The 21,015-nt window shown below is 42.3% G+C and overlaps 1 protein-coding gene across 12 annotated transcripts in view; it reads right to left on the bottom strand.

Moving 5' to 3' along the window:
- MALRD1 (MAM and LDL receptor class A domain containing 1) overlaps window positions 1–21,015 on the bottom strand; it is a 450,491-nt gene that overhangs the window by 159,472 nt on the left and 270,004 nt on the right. For all 12 annotated transcript variants that reach the window (XR_008310576.1, XM_053266536.1, XM_053266535.1 and 9 more), the window contains one exon: window positions 2,230–2,419. Coding sequence is in view for 11 of the 12 variants with exons in the window: in XM_053266536.1 (XP_053122511.1) it covers window positions 2,230–2,419 (190 nt within the window). In the remaining variant the exon portion in view is untranslated. The remainder of the gene's footprint in view (window positions 1–2,229; window positions 2,420–21,015) is intronic.

Here is a 21,015-nt window from a genome sequence, read left to right as displayed (position 1 = left end):
ACATATGTCATGTAAAAGGCCAGGACTAATCTGAAGACATATATTGATTCTGACACAGAACAGACTTAACAAATTATATTGGCTTCTTGAGAATTCTGTCTTGGGGCATTGTAGCCTAGCCAGGTGGGTCCCACAATAAGTAACGATTTGTTGGCTAAGACATCAAGATATTGATAATTCAAGCTATAGCCACAGATTTGTCAAAATGTAATAATCCCTGAATCAAACTTCATAAATTTCCAGTTCTGCTAACTTCTGTTTGTTGATGTAGAGTAAATCATACTGTGAAACAGTGTGGAGGCAAGAAGCGGGTGATAAATAACTGCCCATAGATGGAAGTTTGAGGCGGTCTACAAATCCAGAAAATGAAGGAAGGAAGGAAGGAAGGAAGGAATAGGTGAAGGTAAAAGGTAAAAGTAAAAAGGTAAAGTTTGCACATCCAAGAGAACGATTCAGGGGGGATAGAAGGTAAAATGACTGTCCTCACTACTGGACCACAAAATATATCTAATTTAATTGACATAGAGCCTGGGAGGTTCAGGTTGATTGATGCTTTGTTAAAGTTGAAGAGTCTGAGAAAAGCAACATAGTGCTTTACATCCAGACAAATTTTGAACACATGCAACACGGGAGGGGCAATTTTCAACAATCTCCCATTCTCTGTGCAGTCCACTGTGCCTCCTGAAAGTATGTCCCTGAGAATTGTCAGACACTAAATATTTTTGGAAGATGCAGAGAGCTAAAGGAGGGAGCAGTATTCCCTCTAACAGGGATTCCCAGATGTTGTTGACTACAACTCCCAGAATCCTCAGCTGCAATGGCTTTTGCTTGGGCATTATGGGAGTTGTAGTCAACAACATCTGGGAATCCCTGTTAGAGGAAACACTGGAAGGGAGAATTGGTGAAAATGGCCCTTTCCCATTAATTGCACGAAACATTTTTCAGCACATGCCATTTTAGTCTTGCATGTAAGTCTGTGGGAGCTCAGAACAAAATGGGATGTACTTGCATCTAATTCAGCTAACTGCTTGCAATGAACTAATTTGGCTCATAGCTTCAAGGAAAGCTTTTTCCACATGGATATTAACTGACACAAAAAAAATTTGATGAGCAAAAACAGGCAGCATAACAAATGAAATAAACAGATGATTTAAGACTTCCTGTGCATTTTGTGTATGGCCACCTTCACATAGAACAGCAAACTGCAGGTCCAAAGACTCAGAGTTTGCCTCCATCCACCCTGGACTCATGTGCTCCCAGATTATCACTATCTTCAGTCTGGGAGCAGCAACAGGGGTAGGACTGGCTGAGTGGGCTTACTCCGACCTTGGAAGGACAGCCCGCACCAGCCAATGGGAGGGAAGCCTGCAGGAGGAGCTTCATCCGTTAACCTGTTTGGGTTAAATTCCCAATCTGGATGACATGGACGAGGGAATTAACCCTTGGTTGGGTGACAGTTCACTACAAACTAAGGGTTCATTTCCAGGTTTGGGGACAAAATCGGAACTGTGGTTGGGTCCGCGAGCCATGGTTCTGATGATTCAGACAACATAGGGGCTGAACTGGAGGTGAGTTTGTCTCTAGTTTGGCGTTATGTGCAAAGGCAGCCTTTGTCTCTGTATTTCTGTTATATTTGGAGTGATCAAGTCCCTCATATTCCCCCTTCCCCCTGCTAACTGAGCAGAGTGCCAACTTTTTAAAGTGGCGGTTCTTTTTATTGAGCAGGGGGAGAGCAACTGGCTCTATCCATCCCCAGCACAGCTTCTCTCCAGTGGCTGTTGCTGGTGTCTAGTTTATCTTTCTTTTTTTAGATTGTGAGCCCTTTGGGGAGAGGGAGCCATTTTATTTATATCCATGTAAACTTTGGCAACTTTTGTTGAAAAGCAGGAAATAAATATTTGTTGTATTTGTATTTATATATTATTTGGACTCAACATTTTGCCAGCGCAGAAAATCTGGAAACCTGAGGGTGTGTCCACCTTTTTCACAGCAATTCTAGAAAGAGTTATGGGTTTGTTCTTAAGATAGTCTGCACTTGGTCATAACCAAAGGACTACCTTCTTCCACATGGTCTTGCCCAGCTTATTAGGCTTTTGAGGCCTTGCTCTCTATCTATCCACTACCAGAAGTGCAGCTGGTGGGCACAGGAGCCACACCTCCTCAGAGGCAGCACACAGACTGTGGAACACCATTCTCTGAACAACAAGCTAAACAAGGGTGTAACCTTACTTGTGCTGCAGTTCTTGTATTCAATGTCATCGATTGCTGCTCCGCCTCCAAGATATTTGGCTCGAATGCCCTCAAATATGACTTCAAAGTTCCTCAGCTTTCCCAAGAGTATTTCTGCTCTCCTCCATTGGCCACCATCATTTTCATTTTCTCCAGAATGGCTCCACATCTTTAAAAGGCTACTGTCAGTCTGAAGAGTTAAAAAGAGAGTTATGTGGCATATATCGAGCTCAGAATGCCCCCTATTTTCAGGAGCCACAGTGGACTGCAGAAGGAAGAGGGATCAGCAAAAATCACCCCGGCCCCATTGTGCGTACAAATCATATTTCAGCACATGCGAAACTCATCTGGATAATCAGCCCCTGTACTTAGGAGCTGAGAACAGGATAGAATACACTTGCACCTAATTCAGCTATTTGCAGTGAACTAATTTGGCTTCAGGGACGTTTTCTCCACATGAATATGCAATCTCCACATGCAAATGGCCAGCACGCATGCATGGCAGCCTCAAAAATAGATGTCGTGTACACTCAAAGGAACAAAATAGCCCCCAAATGGGCCAAAACAGCCCTTTGAAGACCGGGTGAGACCAGTGGGGGAAGGGGAAGCCACCAGAGACCAACCCCCACCACCCACCACCCACGGCTGCAGCAGCACCCTCCCAGAGCTGCCGAACCCAGAGGCGGCAGTAAGTACAACAAAAAATTACTCTTGCTAATACCCCTGAACTGGTTCTAATTCAAAATGAGCTGGGCCCTCATTTGGGGGTGACAGAACTGAACATGCCTGGTCCAGTTTGAATCCAGTTCAGATTAGAACTGAACTGGGCAAACCAGTTCTGTGCACATCCCTAACTGTCTCCTGTCTCCCACACAATCACTTCTCTCCCATCATATCTAGTTGTTTACTTCCACGTAACCAAAAGTTGGTAGCATGCACCGCTCCCAAACCTGTGTTTTATCCAGTTTTCGGTTGTGAGATCCAGCCTCATTTTGTCACCTTGTAAAACACCAATACATATTCTCCAGTGTGTGACAATGGAAATAAGTACAGCGTAGCTAGTTGACACAGAGCCCAGGTGGGTAGATTATAGGGATGTGCAATTTGATTTGCACCAGATTGGGACTATTCACACATTGACCATTAGTCGAATCACCCCTTAGATGAAGGTACTGATTCAAGGTTGAATTGAATCAGACACGAATTGATTCATGTGATTCGCATCACGGGTGCTATTTTGTCTCTGTGTTTTTCCCTTGCTGATTGGCTTTCTGGCATTGGCTTCCAGTTTTGGCTTGAGATATCCTTACTTCTTAGTTGGGTTGTTGTCATTCAAATCAAGTGTTGGCATGGGCAAGTGTGCCCCCATTTGCTTGGGGGAAGGAGCAGGGAGGGGCTGATTGAGCAGAGAGAGCCATTGCTGTTTTGTGCCTTGGGAAAAGAAGGCTGAGAGAGAGAGAGAGAGAGAGAGAGAGAGAGAGAGAGAGAGAGAGAGAGAGAGAGAGAGAGAGACTACAGCGGCACTGAGAAAGAAGAATAGTGGTGGTGATTTTGCCTGGCCCCCAGTTTGTTTTTCCTATAAACTTGGAGTGCCAGCTGCTCCCCCCCCAATCTTTTAAAGCACCTTTGGCTTAACTGGGTGCTGCCCAGTTATATTTTATTATCCTTGCTTGTAGCCACCCCACCCCAGGTGGCTTTAATAACTGGGGTGCTGTGCTGTGTCCCCCCCTTCTCTTGTAGCTTCAAGCTGCACCTCTTCTTGGGTGCTGCACTCTGGACTGAATTTTTTTTTGGGGGGGGGTAGGCTGGTGTGCTGTGACTTCTGATTATGTTTCCATTGGTGGAGGGGCCTTTTTTGTTTTGTTTGGGTGGGTGCTTGATTGATGCCCACCTGCTCTCCACCCAGCTGTTCAGTCCTGGTGTATGCTCGGACTAAGAGTGCCTCCAAGAGTAACACCTCACAGACTCCAGCCAAAGATGCCACTGGAAGCCCCCAGCTGAAGACATTGGAAGGTGAGAGACCCCCCTTCCCCATGCCTTGGTCACATTCAATTTTTTTAAATAGGGCATAGTTTGGGGAAGATGGCAAGACTGTAGGACAGGAGGGGTGGGTTAGAGATGGGCCACAGAAATCCCCTTCTTTGCCTTCCCTTCCATTTGACTTGCCCCATTGTTGTTCAGTCCCCTCCAAAAACAGCCCCCCCCCCACAAATAAAGACTGAAGATAGTGATAATCTGGGAGCACGTGAATCCAGGGTGGGTGGAGGCAAACTGTGGGTCTTTGGACCTGCAGTTTGCTGTTCTGTGTTAAGGTGGCCATACACAAAATGAATGGGAAGTCTTAAATCATCTGTTTATTTCATTTGTTATGCTGCCTGTTTTTGCTCATCAAATAATTTTTTGTGTCAGTTAATATCCATGTGGAAAAAGCTTTCCTTGAAGCTATGAGCCAAATTAGTTCATTGCAAGCAGTTAGCTGAATTAGATGCAAGTACATCCCATTTTGTTCTGAGCTCCCACAGACTTACATGCAAGACTAAAATGGCATGTGCTGGAAAATGTTTTGTGCAATTAATGGGAAAGGGCCATTTTCACCAATTCTCCCTTCCAGTGTTCCCTCTAACAGGGATTGCCAGATGTTGTTGACTACAACTCCCATAATGCCCAAGCAAAAGATATAGATAGCACTGTGTGTGGCACACAGAGCATAAATAGACCACCCTTGGGTCCAAGCCCCCATAAAAGTGCTTCTTCTCTCCCTCCCCTTCATCAGAGTTAGGGCTTAAATTTTAAATAAACCCAAGATGTCCAGGAGGGTCCAAAGCAAATCCAGGAGCACAGTGGCAGGTAGAGGGAGGGGTGATGCTGGTCATGGTGGGTGATGGCAAAGAGGGGCCTATTCCCCAAGTCACTTGTGGAGACTGAGATAGAAATTGTGGGGAGGTCTTCCCCTTTCAGGGAAGAAGCTATCCTTTCCATTGCAGTGGAGGAGGTGTTGTTGTTGGCTGCTACCCCAGCCAGAACACTCTCTCCATCCTTCCCAATCCCAGTTGGGAGTGCGACCCCCATGTTTGAGACTGAGGAAGAGCAGGTGGAAGTCATTCCAGTTATTCCTGGACCTTCTCAGCCCTGGGTGGATGGCAGCAGTGGTGGTCCCCAGAATGAACCAGCAGCCCCAGTACCACCACCACCAAAATGATCCCAGACCAAGAACAGCATGGTGTGGGACTACTTCATACTCTGCCATGGTGACCCACACCATGCTGTCTACATCCACTGCAGAACACTACTCTGCAGAATACTGCAGGGTACCATTCAAGCACTGCAGAACACAGGTCAGCAGGGGTAAGAACACCAAGCTTCTTGGGACAATGGCAATGCTGCAGCACCTGTGGCGGCATCACCACCCAACCCACTTTGGTGTCCCTAGGACCTACTTATGGAGAACGAATGAAGTGATTTGAGTTCCCTTTGGGCAAACTGTGGAATTTTCATAAATTTCTGATTTGATTAGTCAAACCGGCTGGCTATAGCTGGCCAGTTGGACCAATTCAATTTTTTGCTATTTGATCCGAAGTAAAATTGAATTGCAAAAAACTATCCTTGCATGACTCTAGAAGATAATACATGCAGCAGGAAAGATACAAGGCTGAACCTGGGGCTTGCACACTCTACCTCATCACACCTATATTAATCAACCACAGCCTATGCCTGGCAATTCAAATGAGGTGTACCTGTATAGATACCTCTCATATTACTCGTTCAGCATGCAATGGGGAGAGGCGGATAAACCAGCCCATTAAGACAACATTATGGTTGTGACAAGGCATGCAATCACATATCTAAACATATATTTCTCATAGTGGGTTTAAAAGAGTGCTTTTCAGTGACGTAACACTGTTATGCATGTTACCAGAAACACCTGCTTTTTTGCATGTGTGGCTTGAAGAACAGTGTGCAGTTTGACAATATCAATGCAGGTTCAAAGCTGCATTTAGATATGCTCACCAGACTGCTAAGAACCCCTGAGAAGACTAGTCAGACAGCAGGTTGAAGCATCCAATTGTCTAGCTCAGACAAATTGCTTCTTCACTTGAGGGGAGCAAGCCACCAATGATCCCAAGTTCCCCAGCTCCTGAGGCTCATCATTTTGATATCATTATTTCAAATGACTGCACTGATGATATAATCTATACTGCTGTAACATCAGCCCTGAAGGCATAGCAGATTTGTAGTGAATTGCTCAAAATGTACAAGAAGCGAAATATCCATTCCTATGTGCATGCTAAATTCAACATTCAATGGCACGTGAATAATTTATCCAATAGCTCTCTACGGTTATATATACAGTATCTCTCTGTGTATGTACACTATCTCTCTGTCTTGTCGATTCCAGTGAGTGAGCACAGACATTCTGAGCCTTTACACCCTTTCTCTCCTGCATGCAGTCAATTTAGAAGCTATGGCATGATTAGTTAACAACAAAATAAAACAAACAGGGCCCTCATTGATACTTAGCTATACAAATGATATGGGTGCCAATGAAAATCAATTATAATTTACATAACTAATTTGCCTACTCCTGAACTCCTGAACCTTTCCTACCTTGGAAGGCAATGCATCTATTTGTTATATATGGCAAACTCATTTTTTGGCCCTCAACCAATATCATTAAAGTAGAGTGAAATTTTTAATTGAACAAGCATTAACTTGCCTTAAACTCTTTCTACAGCTAGAATGTACAACTGCCAGCTTTTCCTTGTGCCTCCTGTGTCATCTCCCCAACTGCTAGCAACCCAAGAGATAATATAAGGATGAAAATTAAACCCTAGAATGCCTCTGGTCATGAGATGCATCCATTTCAGTAGAGAGAAATTAAAGCTGATCAGAAATAACATATCCATTCACAAAATATGTAGCCCACAAGTACAAACTATGGCTTGTAGCTTGTAGTAAGTAAGTACATTTGTTGTTGTAATCACTGTAATCAGCTTCTAGTACATAGGAATGATCTCACACTTGCTTCCCCACACACCAGTGTTATTAGAGCTACATATTTCTTGTGGGTTACACATTTCTTAACAGTATGTTGCTTAACATTTGAAAAAGGCCATCCGGTCATAGAGAGAGGGCAGCAGTGGGTATGAAAACGTAGGTTAGCCAATGTAAAGTTGAGTGTAGTATATAATTATCTGGATTACATACTGAGTAAAATGAGGAAAAACACTCATAAGGGAGAGATCAGTGCACTCTCTGTGTCTAAGGGCTCCTTAGCTGCCAAATACAGAGTCTCATCCAGCTGAAAATGTGCAAACATATACCATGAGTGCTGTTCACATGGCGGCTGAAGTCTGTACTTCAGGGAGGGACGTGGCTGACATGTGTCCTTGCTATTTTCTGATAGATTGCCTATGTAACAGTAAATTCCTGTAAAGTCAGCTACTTGAGATGAGAGTGCATGTCTTCTCAGGATTCCCTGCTGTTTTACATTGTCCCTCCTCTTTTCTGTTCCTCTACCTTCCTTATACTAGGGGCAACCCAATCCACCACACCTCTCAGTTCCTTCCGTCCAGTTGTTTCTCCTTAACGGCCTTTTCCTGGCCCCTACATATTCCAGCCCTTCCTGTTTCTTGAGGACCCCCTCTTTGCTCCCCCCCCCCCCCATTTCAGCATCAACACAGGGCACCTGGTATGTTTGCCAAGACCCAAGTGCCCCAGGGAGGCCACTGCCAACGTTTGTCCTGGGGTCTTCGGGAAGGATTAGGTCCCACTGGCAGCTGACAGTCAATGACTGGGCAAGTCCCCTCCTTACCTTGGCAGCAAGTATTTCAGTCTTGGGTTTTAGGGCAGTAACAACAATGGTGTTCTTCTAACCGGCAGCCACTGGTTGCCAGTCAGCATGTTTTTTTTCTCCCAGAGTGCCCCATATGCTGCATCAGAGAACAAGAGCGAACACATGGTAACTGGCAGCTGCTGTTCAGAATGCTATTGTTGCTCCTGCTAGCCCCCTGCTGCCAGAGGCAGTGGTGGGAAGGAGAGCTGGTCTTGTGGATTGTCCCCTTTGGTCTTGTGAATTGTCCCCTTTGCTAAGCAGGGTCTGCCCTGGGTTGCATTTGAATGGGAGGCTACATGTGAGCAGTGTAAGATATTCCCCTTAGGAGATGGGGCTGCTCTGGAAAGAAGGCCCCAGATTTCCTCTCTGGCATCTCCAAGATAGGGCTGGGAGAGACTCTTGGCTGTAACCATGGAGAAGCTGCTGCCAGTCTGTGTAGACATTACTGAGCTAGATAGCTCAGTGGTCCTATGTTCCTATGTAGCAACCCTTTCATCAAGGTAAGAGGAAGGTCAGTGGGCCCACTGAGGCAAGCCACCTTTCCAAGGGCCTCATTAAACATGGAACCAGACACACTTTCTCCCTCAATAACCCCTTTTTGCTGCTTCACTAATTAATATACTACCCTTTCCCATTTTCATTTCTGCTTCATGCTGTCTTGCGTCCTATCTGCTCTGCTTGGCCACTGTAGACTCTTCCAAGCAACGGTTTTTGGAACAACCTTACACTATCCTACTCCCTTTCATCTACTCCTTGCCCCTTACAAATTGGATAGTTTCCAAACATTGCTGCTTACAGTATTTGCATTTACCACTGAGGAATCTGGGAAGAAGTGTTTGTTGTTTCTTTCTTCCAGCTATAAGCCAACTATAAGCTAAAGAGGTCACGAAAGCATCAGCTATGGGAATAGCTAGCAGAGACTGTAATACAATCCTTTGGTTAATCTATTGGCTGTTTGAGTTAGGAAGCTTCCCAGAGTTGGGTTAGACAATTCTAGGGTTGAACAGCTTTTTCTTCAAGGTTGAAGAGTCACTGGCTGGGCTTTGTCCACTCAGTCCTAGGGCCTTTTGAGGCCATTTGCTTATATTTGTTTGAACTGAGGTTATTGTCCAGAACTTGAGCAAAAAAAAAAAAAGAAAAGATAGAGTATTATAGTATAACAGTACAATCAACAAAATGAATTGATTTAGAATTCTGAGAGAAAAAGAGATTTTCTTAGAGGTCTCTAAAAGCAAATTGCTCTCCAGATACAGTGAGATGTGCCAAAATTCAATTGCTTGTGGACTAGGAAAAAAAATTTCAGTCTGGCCTGAAGAAATAAATTTACTAAAACCAACAAATAAGTCCAACAGAAGCAGACCTGCTACGTTAGTGCACACTACAGGGTAAATCACCAGCCAAGTTAATGCGAAGAAAATTTCTTTTGCCATCCTGTAATTTGGAGATCAGTTAGACAAATCTGTGAGATAGCATGGTTTGTGATACCGATAAAAACCTAAGGCAATTATTAGGCTCTTGCGTTTAGTTCTGTATCGTTGTAGACTAAATATTCAAGCACTTAATTGCATCTAATCCTTTAGTTGTCTCTGCACCTACATCCATTTTGCCCTTGAAATCTTTTTGGTATGGGAAAACATTCCAAAGCATTATTAATAAGAAAGACCTGATTAATTTTATAGAAGTATAAGAGAGATAACTATTGATTTGGGAATTAAGGAGGACCTTTAATTGAAGTGAAAATTAATAATGGTAAATTATAACAGAAAATTGATCCATGTAAGTATTTACTGGTGAATTAGGCATATCTAGTGTTCCCGCATTTGGACACTAATCTTGGAAGACAGAATTGCTTTGTCTGCTGTACAGGGAATAGTCCCACTGAAATCTATAGCTCCAATCAACCACCAAAGCATCTTAGATCAGTTAAAAGTATGGTTCTTCTGCAATTTTCTGAACATGTGTATCTGGAATTACTGTAAGAGACCATTATCATAATGCTTCATACCTTTTGCATTTACAAAATTTCTAAATATCTAATAAAACATCAAAATGAAAATACTAGAGCATAAGTATACAACCCCTCTTAACTAAAATTCTACTTGAAATATCCCATCAGGGTCAGTGTGTACATTGCTATCTGCAAGGATCTGCACCTATGTCCTCACCTAAAACATGGTTGGCAGGCACTATGAATATTAGCAGTGCCTGTCAATCACCTGTTTGAGGGCAGGACTGAATTCAGCCAATTGCCCAATCCCAATGGTTATGCTTAATTATGATAATTTTGAATTGATCGCTTCTTTAGCAATATTTGGACTTTATCCAAGGGACTGGAATTTATCTAGAGGCAAGGGATTATGGCTATTGTGGGCACTAGTTCTGAAAAATGTCTTATACTTCAGAGATGGAGAGTGAAGAGCATTCCTGCGACAGAACAGTGGATTACCAATTTACTGGTTTTGGTTGCATGTGAAAAAAAAAATAGCTTATTTTAAAAGGGAAGCTCATGACATGTTCCAGATAATTTGGAGACCATTCTTGGAATCCTATGCATTGTGCAAGATGTAGAAAATAGTGGTCAGAGTGATTGTGTGACTGGAGTCTTTTTGTTTTGTTTTGTTATTTTTATGTTTATTTAAAGGAGGAAGAATTTTGAGGAATGTGATGGATATATTTCTATAATATATAAAAGGGGGAGGGAATATGTTTTGTCTTAATTTTGCTAAAATTTAATTTTGCTAAAATTGTTCATCCTGTCTGAAAAATTATGAATAAAAAACACAGGTTTTTCAGTTGGATTTTACCATTATTTATTCCAAATAAGTAATTTGTTATAATCTTTACTCCACGTATGTTCCTGACCAGTGTTTCCTCTAAGGCATGCACATGTGTGCGCACTCACACGTTTTTTGATGTCTGCTCAGTTAATTTTAGATCCCACTCATGATGAATCAGGAAGGCCCCACGCAGAATTCACATGTGCACACACTGCCTTGATACTGCCGCCCAGAACAAAATTCATTCTGCACACAGATGAAAAAAATTAGAGAGAACACTGTTCCTGACAAGAATCTACTTTTGTCTAAAGTCTTCTTTAGCTAGTTTGTGTTGGTGTCATTGATATTGCTTCACCAATATACAGGAATATTATGTCTGCTGCTAGTACTGAAATAGGAAACAGTAATGTAGCAATGATCAAAATTCTAGATAATTTTGCATTGTGACCTCAACTGAAACCAAGGCAGGGGCAGAAATAGGAAAGATGAGAACAGCAACCTGTCTAATTTAAGGCAGGCTAATTTTATTAATTACAGTTTCCAAATCCAGAAGTAGTTTGGCAGAAGCAGGGACCCCAGATAATTATGACATCTTTACTCCTGACACTGGTATCCCCAGTTCATTTGTCAGGGATGTGATCAGGGAGGAAGGCAGTAAACAGTATAGGCCCTTCAAATCTTCTGTCACCAGGATCAGGGGTTGTGGCCAATGTGTCAATTTCATATAAAAGGCTGGCCTCCTAACACAACTGATGCCATACTGTTTTTAATTGATTTTAATATTTTGAAATTATTTTATGGCATTTTATTGTATTTTAACTTTTGTAAACCAAATTGGGATGAGTTTTATGAAAGGCGATACAGAAATTAAACAATACATAAAAGTTCCCAAAGTCCCTTAAGGGACTCCCAAGGTGGAATATAGGACGTCCACTTCCACTAGCCCATTGGCTATGTTCACTGCCCAATGTCACAACACCAGAACACAGCAAGTAGTGACGAGCAAGTCAAAGCAAAAGCAAAACACCAAGGTAAAAGTAAAGTTGGGCTGTCGAATTGGTGTTGACTCCTGGCAACCACAGAGCCATATGGTTTTCTTTGGTGGAATACAGGAGGGTTTTACCATTGTCATCTCCTGTGCAGTATGAGATGATGCCTTTAAGCATCTTCCTATATTGCTGCTGCTAGATATAGGCATTTCCTATAGTCTGGGAAACATACCAGCGGGGATTTGAACCAGCAGCCTCTTGTTCCCTAGGCAAGTTAACTCCCTGCTGTTCCAAAGGAATCATTAATTTGTACTGAGAAAGACAAAAACACCCCTCATAGAATCAAGGGACAATGAGGACCATGGGTAAAATTCCTCCCCATCCTCCCCAGGATGCATCTAGTGAGTGACACTAATCTATAGCAAATGAGGGATGCAAAACACAATGGAAGGAGGGAGGATAAGCAAAGAAATGATGATGGGCACCGTGGTTGGGCCTTCAATGTATAATTCAAGAATGGACCAGAGGAAAAAAAGCTCACCATTGGTCTTCTCCAGGGCCCTACCTATACCCCATGCATTTGACCTAAGCCTATTGGTCCAGGCAGTTATGAGGATGTTGACTGATGGTCAGACAACAAAAGGAGCCTACCAGGTATTGGCCATTCCTTCTGTTTTCATGCACCACTTCCTGCACTAATCCAAAGAATGCCTCTGGTTAGACAAAGAGCCAAACTTACTTTCAATGGAGATGAAAGCCCATTTCAGACCTTATGCTGTATGAGTGTACAGATGTTTGTACAGTCATACACATGTTTGTGTGAATGTACCTGTGTTCATTTTAAAAGTAAACTTGGATACAGGCCCTTCAAATGCATGATACAGATAGAAAGTGTACTTCTGTACCTGTGTTCAATATAACATATGAATGACTGTACTTGTCTACAAATCTGTACCTGTGTACACTGTACACTCATTGCACAAGTGTTGAACATAACATGTGAATGAGCCTTCTGTTCGTCTAAGTTCTATTATTCTGATTTTTTAAAAAAACAACACACCAGACTTTTCAGTACAGTCATAGCAAAAATGTAAGAGGTATCATTCCTAATCCTTTGCTTGTCTTGCAACAAAATCAATAAGCTGAAAACAGACCTAACAGATTAACATAATTTTTCTTTTGTTCCTGTTAGTATAACAAGGGAATGATTTCAAGGCCACTGTAGCAACTGGCACGTGGAAAGAAAAAGAAATGAAAAGGTGACTTTTGTTTTGTTTTATTCCTTCAAATACATGTCCAAAAATACCGGATTACCGTTTCCTCTTTCTCATCTGGATTCACATGAATCATTTATTGTGATTACTAAATCCAGTTTATATTTCTTTCCTAAAATAGAGAGGTCACTCCAGTTTATATAGTGGAATTTTCTTTATCCTTTGCAACGTTGTTGCTTACACTTCTACCCACCAAAGCCCCAAAGAATGCAGAGAATGAAAGATGTATCTTGCCTCTGACCAGTCTACTTCACCTCACCTAGCTTTGACCTTTGCAGGTGGTTGTCCACTGAAGGCTTCCCAAAACTGTGAATAATGCCAATTCACATGCTCTCACACAAGTTTTCTTAGAGGCAGGAGATGCCACAAACCATAAAGCAACAGTTTTCTCTCTATATCTATAATGTTGATCAATTGAGGATAACACTTCGTGAACTGATGAAAGAAAGGGGCTGTAGTTCACAAAAACATATTACACAATAAGTCTATTTCATCTTTCAGAAGCCACAAGACTCTACTTATGATCTAAACTAGAAGTGTGCTATATGCCCAAGCTTTCTCATAGATCACAACTATACCAAAAGATCACCCGAAATGACTCTCCATTATGTAAGACATACTTCAGATGTTCTCCAGCCCATTTATCCCTCTGCAGAACAGTTTTCCCTAGTCAGCCCATTCTGCTAAAAGTATGAATGGATGACACTAATGTAGAGGCTCAGATCTTATCACCACATGTTATGGACTGTGTTGGGGTGTGTGTGTTTTGATCCAGGTTGCTTCAGGTTATTGTACTAGACACTTGGTCAACCACAGTGCCCATTGTAGGAAGTGTTCTAATTATTCTAACCTGGAGTGTCACCAGCAATAACTATCCCTCACCCCCTGACCCCAGATTATCAGGTATAACTCCTGGTCTTCAAGTTCTCAAACATATTGGGTGGGGAGCTTAGTATTATGCTTTTTAAACAGCATTATTTAAATGACTAGTTTTGATGGTCACCCTCTGCCAATATAAACTATATTCCAAGAGAAGAACGTAATACTCCCTCTTGTGGTGCTGATATGAAATATTCCACTAATTCCTGGTCATCAATTTTTATTACAGCTGTTGGCCAGCCAAGAGATAAAAATCAGAATAACAAATATAACTAATATACACAAATAGTAACTGATAATAACACACAATAAAGCAGTATACAAGCATCCAGGATAGATTACTTTAAAAACAGTAAAACAGCTCCTAAAATTGAGACCTCAATCTCATAGCAATATAAAAAAAAATTGGCTGCCACTTTTGTGATCTCACAGCTTGTATCCGCGAGGCAATATTGTGTATACAAAAAGCTCACAGCTTCCAGGAAATCTAACTAACGGGGGAAATAAGTTCTTCTCTGACACCTCGATACAAAGAACAATATAACAGAACATGGGTAACAGTTTCCAGGAGGCCAGAGCCATAAGGGCAGAAAACTGTAGCTGAAGAATCCTTAGCGAACCTCCTTTCCAAAAGAGAGGAGGGCAGCACATTTAAGCGAGCCCGAGCAAACGCAACCCAAAGCTAGGAAAAGTGAAACGTTGTTAGATAATTTGCAACTCTATCTCCCATGGGGGGGGGGGGGGAATCCCAAAATGTAAGGGAGAGCAGGTCCTGTTAGCCGAAGACATAAGTTCCTGATGTTCATGTCATGCAACCGTAGAAATAGTATTTCCTTCACCTTATTATTCTCCAGAGTAAATAGTTCAGAAGGAGAAAGTCTCAACGGCATTATTTTGTTGTTTACATAAGATAGCCAGGGGTTTGGATAAGAGTCCAACCATAAATAACGGAAGAAAGAAAATTCCCGAATCTCTAAAAAGAGTTTAATCCATCTAGCAAAAGTAAATTCCCAAGCTTTACAGGCTATAGAGAAAGACCCAGATTCCAGGCAAAGAACAAAATATGGCACACACTTAGGCACTGCAAAGATTGCTCTTAGGAATATAGACTGTACTCTCTCCGATTCAGCTGTTACCCCCTGTATCCATAGTGAGGCTCCAAAAAGTAATTGAGCCACAATCTTAGCCCGAAATACCTGGAGTGCCATAGGTATATACTGGCCACCTTTAGAACAGTAGAAGTGCAAAAAGGCACTAAGAGTTTTACGGGCTATATGGATGGAGGGCAGACTGTGAGTATTCCAGTAAAGATTATATTGGGGAAAATAACTAAATATTTATATTTGTAAACCTGCTCAATCAGGTTCTGATTTACTACCAATTTGTATAATTTCCTGGATTTAGAAAAAACCAGGACCTTTGATTTTTTTATAATTGATAACTAACTTGTTATCGTTGCAGTAGCAGGCAAAAGCATACAGCAATCTTTGCAAACCTAGTCTAGTCTGAGATAATACAGCTGCGTCATTTGCGTATAACAACACCGGCACTCGTTTATCAGACAGCTTCGGAGCATGTGAATCCACCTTTTCCAGACATTGGTGCAAATCATTAATCAAGAGATTAAACAATGTAGGGGCCAAGACGCAACCCTGTCTGACCCCATGAGTAGAAGATAATTCCTGGTCATGTTCATTTTTACATGGTGTGAAATTTGATATATAAGAACAGCGCTGTTGGATCAGGCCCAAGGCCCAATATCAAGCAACAATATCAAGTCTGCTATCAGAATACAGAGCAAATACCCCTGGAAGTTTAATTAATTCAGTACACAAAGACACTTAGAGGCCAATTCAAAAACATGACAATTCACACAACCCCCAAGACAGGAACAGGAACAGAAGTGTTAGGAACACCCAGAAACTCCAATCAACAACCAAACAAAGGGAGGATCAAAGAAGGAAACAAACATCTTCTTTCCCTTCATTATAACTCCTTGCTACTGTGCCCCTTCCGGCTTTACAGCAGATTACATACAAACTATACAATAAGTTCTAAGCTGTGGCTGTTGCATATCCCAACAACACTCACCTACCTCAGGACTGCTTCACATGTGAACAAATTCCCCCTGCAAAAAAGTATAAATAATACATATACTTTGTCAGGACGTGTATAACGGATTTCCAAGTCATCAGATCATCGTAAATCTAGCTCAGTGTTACCAGGAAATTCCCAGAGTTGTTCAAAAGCCACTGAGCTACTCTGAAATTTCCTTATCCATAATTCTTCCAGGACTTTGGACTAGTTTTAGTTGTGTATTATTTGAGGTCACTTCTGAAGTGAAATGGATGCAATAAGAATTCTCAATTTTTCCTTTTTAAATTTCCAAATTTTGAACAAAGCACTATGCATCTGACATTTCTCACAGCGTTCCTTCTGTTCATTTGTGTCTTTCTCTCCAGCACACACACTATCCATGTGCACATAAGATAAAGCACTGGAAAGAAAAAGAGAAAGAATACAAAAGCAGTCTTGATGAGATTGTACTTGAAGCAACAATCATACATACAATCAGATCAAGATGGGTTTTTTGCATGTGTTGTGGTGACAAAGAGGGGGGAAAGATGCACATGAAATGGAGTAGAAAGCCATGTGCTCCAGTTTTAGAAATTATTTGAATTGAACAGAAATTTGGGTGGAGTGGAAAGCAGAGCAGAGCAATCCCACAGAACAGTAAAGAAATAGAAAGGGGAAAGTGGAAGCTCAGCTGGTGGTGACACAGGAGCAGGATAGGGCATTCTCTGTGGTGGCACTCACCCTATGGAATTCCTCAATACGTGAGATCCATTTGGCTCTCTCATTACTGATATAAACTAAAAACTCTCCTTTTCAGATGGGGTTTTCAACTTTCTTATTTATTTTTTAACTTTTTGAAAATGCTGTGTGCTTATTACCCTTGTGTTGGCCCCATTAAATTGTTTATCTCTCTATATAAAAGACTTAGGTTGTATGTGGCAAGCCCTGCCTTCACCCTGCTGTCACAATGCTAAACCAATCAGGACACTGTGGGAGCGTACACCCTCTCTTGCTGATGCGCACACTCCCCAGGCAAATTCACTTTTGGTGGCCGCCATGTTGGAGCTGAGGTGGTGGCGGTGCTCTGAGGGGCCAGAGGAAGAAGAGGCAGCAGCAGTGGTGGCACATGGCCAGCCCTGCACCAACACTTACAGCATGGCCAGCCCCTATGGAGAAGAGGGGAGAACAAGGTGGGGATGGTGGCAGAGGTGGCAAAAGCTCCTTCCGTGAGCCTTCCTGCCACCCAAATTACAGGTTGGGCCATTTGCACAGGGAGTCCCGAAATGGGCCCAAAATGGCCTGACCTGTCATTTGAGTGGCAGGAGAGTTCACAGAAGGAACTTTCGCCACCTCCACCACCATCTTGGATGGCAGGGGGGAGTTTAAGGATTGGCCGGACTGGCCGGAGAACTAGCGCGCAGATGCTCTGCGCTGGCCCAGCTAGTTATTTGAGATTGCTTTAGGACCATTGTTGTAAGCCACCTTGGGTGCCAGTGTGGAGGAAGATGGGATAGAAAATTTTAAATAAATAACATCTACTCATACCTAGTTTTAACAATACTACAAACATGTCATTCATTTATTGTGTACACACAGAACATGTGTAAACACATGACTCATGACAATCACACAGATAATTCTCAAAGGGGAATAACTGGAATTATAATTTCCAGTTATTAATTTCATCATACATGGCATGGAAGAGTTTCCCTCTTCAATTATCAAATTTTTTAAAAAGTAAGAATTAAGTTCCAAATGCACACACGAACGTTGTTGTTCAAAGATTTAAAAAATGGGTTGTAGATGTAAACAAACTATTGGGATCAGCTCTAAAATCTTCAGGGGAAATAACCTCTTTTTACTATCTAGAAAGTGAGCTTAATATTGAATATGTAAGCTCTCAACCTCTAGCTATGGGCAATGGTGAGAATCACATTTTATTGTGTTGGATATTCTTTCTCACATAGCTGTACCAAATAGTACAGCTATAATTATTTATGAGGATGCTCCTATAAGGAATTGGTAACAATCTTAAATGTTATCTGGATAGTCTAACAATAGGTATGCTTTAAAAAGATTTTAATTCTGGCACAATGCCATATTGATAAGTTCCTCAATGAAGGAAAATACATTTATTCTACAAGGGGGGATGAGGGAAGAATGATATTCCCTGAATACCATTATGGGCCGCTACAGTGCTTTTCTCCCTTTCAACCCTCTGCTGATGGAAGTTTTCAATGGCTTCCTTGCTGCATATGCATTTGATAATATCTTCAGAAGGTGAGCAGGAAATGAAACTGTGATTACTAAACAGATGAAGGCAATGGAAACAACTGCACGGCAAGCCTTTTGGCGATAACAAAGACGCTTAAGATCTTCTCTGAGAAGAAAAAGCTCATCCAATAAAGTGACACAAAAAAGGTTACATATTTATGTTATGCCTCTCCCAGCATCCCATACATGCAACAATAAGGGAACTTTCTCCAAGGCAATGAGCTTGGGATTCGCGTTAAAATGTTTCTGGCAAATTATGGGAATTACAGTAGGGCTGTTTGTAATGCTACCTCATTGCTCAAGCCTTCTGATTTTGAATGCAGTCTCTTTGGAAACTAGAATATGTTGTCCTAGTTTTTAAGAAAACACTCCGTGTTATTTGGTTACAACAATTCAGTAATGTCTTGATATGCAGAGTTGCAGAAGCACCACATGAATTCTCTTGCGCAAAAGAAGAAACAACAGAAGAATTTTGGTAACTTTTATAAAACAAATACACACATATGGAAATCTGAGAATATAAGAACAGCCCTGTACATAGGAACATAGGAAGCTGCCTTCTACTGAGTCAGACCCTTGGTCCATCTAGCTCAGCATTGTCTACACATACTGGCAGCAGCTTCTCCAAGGTTGCAGGCAGGAGTCTCTCTCAGCCCTATCTTGGAGATGCCAGGGAGGGAACTTGGAACCTTCTGCATGCAAGCACGCAGGTGCTCTTCCCAGAGCAGCTCCATGCCCTAAGGGGAAGTTCTAACAGTGCTCACACATGTGGTCTCCCATTCAAATGCAACCAGGAAGGATCCTGCTTAGCAAAGGAGACAATTCATGCTTGCTACCACCAGACCAGCTCTGGTCTTGTCCATAAGCTGCTCTGTGTTGGTGAAAAGGGCAAATTATGAGCTGTGCTAGGAAAAAAACTTCGACAAGTATTGTGAGAGACAGGCAACTAGATATGTTACACTGCTTCAAGCAACATAACAGATCTAGGTAGGGTTTTTTTACTTGAGGTAAGAGCCAAGCTTTTCAAAAAGGACTGCTAATTAGAGAATACCATCTCACTTTTCTTGTGATATTTTAACATGACCAGAATAATGAACTTTATTGCTCTCCTTGCATGATGTGTGCTTACTAGCTTATACATTGTGCTTGTCTTTCCCCAAAATAGAATACCATGTCATAGCTGAGATGAGTTATTGCCAATAATTCTGTTATAAAGTGCCACTGCACTGTCTATATTGAATTGTTATCAGCCTAGTGAATGACAAAGTGCCAAGGGACAGGCATTCTCATTCATAACTCAAAGTAAGGTCAGCTCTTGTGACCTTACAGTCTTCATTCATTTTTCTTCTTGTCAAGAGCTTACAAAGAGTTTCATTTGATTTCCTTTAAACATTATTCTTCATGGTGAAATCAGCTGGGATTTTCTTAAAGCCCCATTTGGCTTTCCTCAAGTTTTAGCATCACCAAGTGCAAAATTAAGAAGAGAACTAAGGCTTCTCATACCTGTTCCAGCTAGGAAGCACTAAGGGCAAAACCACATGTTACTTTAATAACACACACTTGTTTTTTATTCCCTATATAGCAACTGCCGGGGGTCTGATACAAAACAAGATGAACATGTGGCATGGAATGGGCGGGGTGGGGGTGGCGGCTTTCCTTCTGGATGCTACTTTATCATGGCCCAACCTGTCACCACCTGCTCTCTCAGTCATGACTCTGAGTCAGATATTGAGCGGGTGGAGCCACTGCCAGCCTCTGTCCTGGATTCCACCAATTCCACCAATGGAGATAGAGCTAGCACTGGCCTCAGCTCTAAACCATGCCACTGATCCAGAGACAAAGGAAGTCCTCAGGATCAGGGGCCCAGAAGCAGCATCCATGGGACCCAAATCCATCACAGAGTCACCCCTCCCCCATTACTATGCGCCCCGCCCACACACACACATTGGCATGCAGTGCCATCTGCAAGTCAGGGAAGAACAGTTTGAACCGAAAAGGAGCTTCAGACTCATGACAGTGACTCCTCTAAAGTAGGGGTGTGTATGAATCAAAACCTGCAATTTGATTCAAGGTCGAATCAAACTGCAGACACCCCAAATTGTTTCGTTGAAAGCTGCTGGCTTGGCCGGCTGCCTTGACGAATCAGCCCCAAATCACCCAAATCAATTTGGGTGATTCAATTCACCATCAAATCAATTGGGGCCGCATCAGGGGTGATTTGCAAATTTGACCTCGGATTGAATCACCCTCAAAATAGAGGGCCCGATTTGGAGTTGAGGAGAATCACCCCTGATTCAACGCAAATCAATTCAGGTGATTCACAAGCCATTTTGAGGCCCATTTTGCTGGGGAAATTGGCCTCAAAATGGTGCTTTTCCCCCTGGGAGAACTAGTCTACCAGTTGGGATTGGTGGGTAGATCAGCCCTCCGCGCCAGACTTAGCGCATCAGCTCGCCTTGAAGGACAGGTCTATCTGGGTAGACTTGTCCTACAAGGCAGGCTAATGTGTTAAGTCTCGAGTGGAGGACTGGTCTACCCACTGATCCTAATTGGTAATCCAGCCCATTTTCAGCCTCAAAATGGCATTTGAATCACTCAGATAGATTCGGGTCAAATCGGGGGTGATTATCCTCAACCCCAAACTGGGCCTCTATTTTCGGGCCCTTGGGGTTGAATGTGCAGAT

The sequence above is a fragment of the Hemicordylus capensis genome, chromosome 6 (genome assembly GCF_027244095.1).
Source record: "Hemicordylus capensis ecotype Gifberg chromosome 6, rHemCap1.1.pri, whole genome shotgun sequence".
Classification (NCBI taxonomy): domain Eukaryota; kingdom Metazoa; phylum Chordata; class Lepidosauria; order Squamata; family Cordylidae; genus Hemicordylus; species Hemicordylus capensis.
The sequence above is the reverse complement of the archived record's forward strand: the minus strand, read 5'-3'. Positions and strand labels throughout refer to the sequence as shown.